Genomic DNA, 6000 nt, shown 5'->3' on the forward strand with positions numbered 1-6000 from the left:
CATCTTAACTTTTCCATCCGAAAAAATCTTCTCACAACAGATATTACGACTCTGGAGAAGACCACAAAATCTATGTTCCAGTCTAGTAGTGCCCATAACCTTTTTGAATAGACAACATTTGAGATCCCATGTACTTACTGACAGAAAAGACACAAGCTGCCACAATATTCAACAAACAAATTAAACTTTATTATACAAAGATTAAAAGTGAAACAATCTACTACATAAAATTTATATTCTAACATTCAGGGTTAGCATAAGTACGAGCTACATTTAAACTATGGTTAGCACCCCAGGGACTGCATTTTAAGTGGTCAGTGTGGTCAAGACATATCCCATCCAAACATTAGTGACACTGGTAGTCACCATATCTCATTTAAATTCTGAAGAAAAATAAAGATCTAGCCATCTTAGCCTGTCAACATAAACTGTCTCAACAACTGGTGATGGCTTGGTAATTCAGCCTCTTCTCCCAAGACTGAGTGCTCCCAAGGACTAGAAATAGTGCAATTTCAGTTTTTAGCAAAAACCAACTTTCATTAAGATGCCATTTAATTTCTCTAAGCTCTATTCTTTCTCAGCTTCATCAAGCAAATACTGCTTATGGGCTTCCTGCACCCCATTGTCAGCTACACTGAACTATCAATAGCATCCAGTATCTTCTGCCCTAATTGTCTGGTGGCTGCGAAAAGCAGTATTCTGCCAGCTTCAAGCTGCAATCAATTTGTCCAAACAAACTCACGGATCCACTGAAACAAAGAACCTGATGAAGATTCAGCTCTCTGAATGACAGTGTCACCTCTGAGCTATTGAATTTAACTGCATTTCAGAGTTCACTAAATGCTTTTAAGCTAATTTAGCTCTAACCCCCAAACAAGAAAAATCTCTTCTGATCATGTTAAATAATTATGAGTAACCTTTTTACTCAACATGAATCCAAATTTTTAAGTAGGATTTTTTTTCAGTTACATTTATCACATTTTCCAGTTAATTATTAATTCCAAAAATGAACAATTGTTTAATACAAACACATAAAATATTCACAACACACTGTTCAACTGTAGCTGAAGTTCCTTTTCCATTAATTTTAAGGAAGTGCCAAGTCTGTCAATCCCAATATGACTGTCTGACTCAGCTAGTTGTTAGCAGCAACATATCTACCACGATGAATGCAATATATAAAACAGTATATTTTTGGTCTGGCCTACTTTGTTTAGAATTCCCTTTCTCACGTTGATTACATTCTGTGTGAAAAAAAAGTCTTGCAGTCTTTCATGGAGAACATCCTTGATCAATCAGAGAAAGAACATTTGTGGGAGTCTTGTCCACCACAATTAAATTTCATTTTTTGTCAACAATGCTGAAAAATACAGGGTCATGAGCACTAATAAAACTTAGGTAAATGCTTCCGGGAAAATCCTCACCAAACTGAAAGTTAAAAGAAATTCGTGGCAAAGTTTGAAAAGAAAATGGTTAATGTTGCTAGATCAGCTGGATACCTTGCTTTTTCTCAACTATTATGTGTTTTGCTCTGTACAAGAACATGCTTGTAACTATTTGCCAAATGAATCAAGTATAGTTCTAAATGAAATCCAACTGTGCAAACAAAACAGAATTTTTAATCTAATTTTTTTTGGTAATATAGTGTCTGAATTGTTTTAAAAATAATTTCATACAGCTGCCTGAATACAAATCTATTGCCTTTATGCTCACAAAAGGATAAAATAGCCCTATGTTGGATTATTGAATCCTTTACTGTAATGTTCATAGCCAAAACATCAGGCAAAATAGATGTCTGTACATCTTCTACTTGCAACTAGACATTGTTAACTTATATCTTGTTTGTATCCATTACAGTAGAAAATAATGAAAAGCCAGAGAAGCTACGAATGAAACAGAGTAGTGCCCTATTACTGATACTCATAGCTTTCCTGATCTGTGGTTTACTCATTGTGTTCCAACTATTTGTGCTAAAAATAAGAAAGGAGCACTTAAAGTGGAGGAAACGTAAGTATGCTTTTTATAAATGTTTAATCTTTTAAGTTTATTGTTGGTCCCCACTCTCAAAAGTACTGACTTACTTACTGAAAAACAAATCAACCTTCAGTTGCCTCTAATTCCTCAGGCAGGCTCTGATTATGCAGGTGTGAACTTTGACAATGAGGATGGCAAACTCTCCAACTGCTGAGTTCACTGTCAAAGCTAAATATAATTTATATGAACAGATTTACAGATCCTGCACTGATAGTAGGGAATCATATTCAAAGGGCCTAAAATTCTGCACTTCTGCAGCTTTTACTCCCTCTTCTTTTTCAAATGTGATCCCCAATCAGAGTACAGATGAATTTACTCTTTCAGGACTAATGCATGGTGATACAAAAATAACACTAAAGACTGTCACTGATTACAACTTTTTTCACTTTTTTTCAGAAAAAGATGACTCTGATTTGACAGTGGAAAGTAACAAATCAAATAGATCAAGTAATGAAGAAAATGTACGAACTGAAAATAATAATCGAGGTAAGTTAGTAAAATTATCGCCTGAGAATTTTGATAGCATTTCAAATGTAATACAATTTGGAATTTATTACATAAATACTATGAATGAACTCTCTTGTTCTGAATCATGATGCTTTGAAATTCTTCAGAAATTAGTAATAAAAAAAGCTTAGATTTGTTTAATTCACATTTAATTATTTTTAAATTGATGGAATAGGAAGAAAATCAAAGCCTATAGTATGAAACATCACCAAGATTTGAAAGGTATTAAAAAGCAAAGACAAGGAACAGTGACTTGATGATGAAGAGATGAAAGCCAAGGCCTGAATTTCAGCAAATATAACATTGGTTAGTAGACAATAAGGAGAGATAGCAAGGGAAAGGAAATAAGAGCGAGACTTATCATCTTTGAGGGTTTCTAGTCACCTGATACAGTCAATATATTTCAGTATGTAAATACTGGAACATAACATGCACACACAATTAAGAAAATTTCCATAAATTTCAAATCCTGAACTAAGTCAGAATCAGCTTTATTTGTATTGAGGAAAACTGAAGTCAATTTGTAGTGACCCTACCTCTGAGCCAGAAGATCAAGGTTCCCAACTGTTCCAGAGCTGTGGAATAACATCTCTTAACCAGTTTGATTAAAAACAAATCTTCAAAATTGATAGACAATGAAAGTTGTAAATGGTATTAGTTATTTGTTACTTTGAGTACTTCCATCTAAAAAGTAATTTCAGAAGTGGTGCTTCCCATCTTTATGAATTACTTTTGCAAGACTAATCACAACTGTATTTGTGGTGTAAATGAACAGATTACAATTGTCATTCCTCTAGACAATTATTTCCCAGCTTGTAATAAATTTCTCATCCACATCCAGATTCCTTCTCAACTTATAGAAATTTCACTTGTGTTTCTCCAAATACAATTTTGTATTTGTAATTATCTTTACTAATGGCGTTGGGACACAAGTGAAATTTCAAAGCCTTATTCCCTACAACCTTTAAATGAAAGGACTTCTATTCCTGTGCTGTGCTGTTCTATGTTCTATTTGTTCAAGTCACCAACTTTCACAGGAAAGCATTTCAGTTTGAATTTTTTCAACTATTACTATTTCTCTGTTTTGTGCTGAACAGTTTGTCAACAAAACTGATTGGTGGATTTGTCAAACATTGCAGTTTTAAACATTGTGTGTTTCCAAAGACAGCTTCTTGAGTTTGCAATATTGCAGTAATTTGAGAACTGGCACAATGATAGTAATGGAGCCAAGCTGAAATGTTGAATTAAAATTATCATGAGGAGTACCACAATATTAAAGCTTGAAGGCCTAAATTGAGGGTCTGAATCTTAGCAGAATCTATCACGTTGTAAATTTTGGCAAACGTCATGGAGGGTTTCTCTTCTGATAACTTTCTTTGCACTATGTTCCCAGACTTGTTTCATTATCTAGGCACCGTGCACCTATTAGCCAAAGGCAGCAATACTTGTCACTGCAAAACATTCCTGTAACCAGTGCAATGTTTAAAACCTAGATATGCACCTGGTCAAGTGCTGGTAGTTTAAAATTGCCCTGGCTGGTTCCTGTCAATTTCCCCCAGACATAGCAGAGAGGGGGATATTGATATCTCACTTTCCCAACAGAGACCTGTAGATCCTGGTGAACAGATGATGTGTATGGATGCTGTCCATGGGTGTGCCCTGAGGTGAAGGTGACTGACAGGAGGTCCAGAATAGCAATTTAAATAAAAGTGCAACTGGACTTGTCAGGTTACCGCTCTTTCATGTTGGGAATTGTCACCGAGTTTCTTTCTAGTGGTTGAGAGAATTGGAAACTACACACTAGTAAGGTGTGATGATGCAGTAATGAGGATTCTACTGTTATGGACCAGGCCAGATCTCCTCAAAACATTTCAAGAAAGTAGCCCAGACCCTAGCTTTGCTAGTTGTTTTAAACTGGTGTAAAGCGAATATTCCAGGAAGGATGCAGCTGGTCAAACCACTTAGTTTTAAATACAACTGAATTTATTTACAAGATTACTGAATGAAATACAAACAAAAGAGAACAGAACACAGAATAGCCTATCTGAAACCCAACAGATTAAACCAACTTATTTATGCTGTTCCAAATACTTGCAATAATCCCCCCAAATACCCCTTGGCACAAAAGGTAAAATCAAACAGGGTGTAACTAGAAAGAAATCAGAGAGAGGATCGGCATGGATCTGCTTCTTTGAATCCAGCAACTTCATAACTGCTGCCTCACAGCACCAGGGTCCCAGGGTTGATTCCAGCCTTGGTTGACTGTCTGTGTGGAGTTTGCACATTCTCCCCATGTCTGCGTGGGTTTCCTTCGGCTGCTCTGGTTTCATCCCACAATCCAAAGATGTGCAGGTCAGGTGAATTGGCCATGCTAAATTGCCTTTAGTGTTAGGTGCATTAGTCAGAGGGTCGGTGTGGACTATTGGGCCAAAGGGCCTGTTTCCTCACTGTAGGGAATCTAATCTAATCTAACTGCCTGACTGCTTTCAGTGAATAGCCAAAACTAAATCAAACCAGAGAAAAGCTGAGCTGGAAGAACTGGCCACTTCCCTTTCATTGTACAAGTGTTTTTTTTTAACTGAAAAGCCTTTTGTTTCAGGCAGTATCTGTTAGCTATAATCAAGTTGTCCCTAAAACCCACTGAAACCCAGACTCTTCAGAACCTGTGTTTTTATGACCTCCTGAAAAGAAGACTATGGACAACATAATCTTGTTAAAGGTGCAGCACCATCACACGACAGTATTCATGCAAATAGCCCTTTCACTGCACACTTGCAAGAATCTCATTCACTATTCAACACTTGTTTGGAAATAGGACATTTTGCTCTTTACATCAGGAAGCTCTTTGTTAGTCATCTCAAATAAATTTCTCAACTTTCTCATCAATATTATTGATGGACTGGAACGATTCTAAGAGGTTTTTGTTTATATGTATCAATATTCTCAATATGTTTGGTAAAAGCACCGCACTAAATTTGGGAACTTGCAAATGTCTACATAGAAATGCTTGATAAGAGTGATGAGTGTTGACATTTTCATAATTGTTAAATGTGAGTTAAGTTTTGCAATTTCGAAATTAAAACTATTTGTTTTTGTCCCTATACAGAGCCAAATTTTGCAAATCATTACACAATTCAAATACATTCAGAGGAACAAATGAAGCAATATATGAACAGCATCACTGAAGATCAAATAAATACATTGGACAAGGAGAGCACAGTATAAGTTGTAACAACAACAGCATATATTTGCATTAGATTTTAATGCAAACTTGTCTGATTTTTAAATTTTTTTGAAAGACATTTCATAAAACAGTTGCCTTTGTGGCACTTATTTCAAAATATAATGTTCGTAGAAAATTTTACAACTGTTTACCTAATGTGAATAATCTCTTTTTTACATTTTGTTTCCAAATTGAAAAATGTGAAGTTTTTAAAATGTTTTTGTAATATACTTAAC

The 6000-nt window shown here is 35.4% G+C and overlaps 1 protein-coding gene across 5 annotated transcripts in view; it reads left to right on the forward strand.

The window, feature by feature from the left end:
- LOC122540663 (cytotoxic and regulatory T-cell molecule) overlaps positions 1 to 6000 on the forward strand; it is a 42217-nt gene extending 36217 nt beyond the window's left edge. For 4 of the 5 annotated variants that reach the window (XM_043676692.1, XM_043676694.1, XM_043676693.1 and 1 more), the window contains 3 exons: positions 1858 to 2007; positions 2431 to 2520; positions 5648 to 6000. In XM_043676692.1, the coding sequence (XP_043532627.1) occupies positions 1858 to 2007; positions 2431 to 2520; positions 5648 to 5766 (359 nt within the window). In that variant the 3' untranslated portion in view covers positions 5767 to 6000. Of the gene's footprint in view, positions 1 to 1857; positions 2008 to 2430; positions 2521 to 2716; positions 2848 to 5647 lie in introns of all 5 variants that reach the window. The other variant, XR_006309369.1, reaches the window with a different exon arrangement.

Source organism: Chiloscyllium plagiosum, chromosome 35, assembly GCF_004010195.1.
Source record: "Chiloscyllium plagiosum isolate BGI_BamShark_2017 chromosome 35, ASM401019v2, whole genome shotgun sequence".
In the NCBI taxonomy this organism is placed as follows: Eukaryota; Metazoa; Chordata; class Chondrichthyes; order Orectolobiformes; family Hemiscylliidae; genus Chiloscyllium; species Chiloscyllium plagiosum.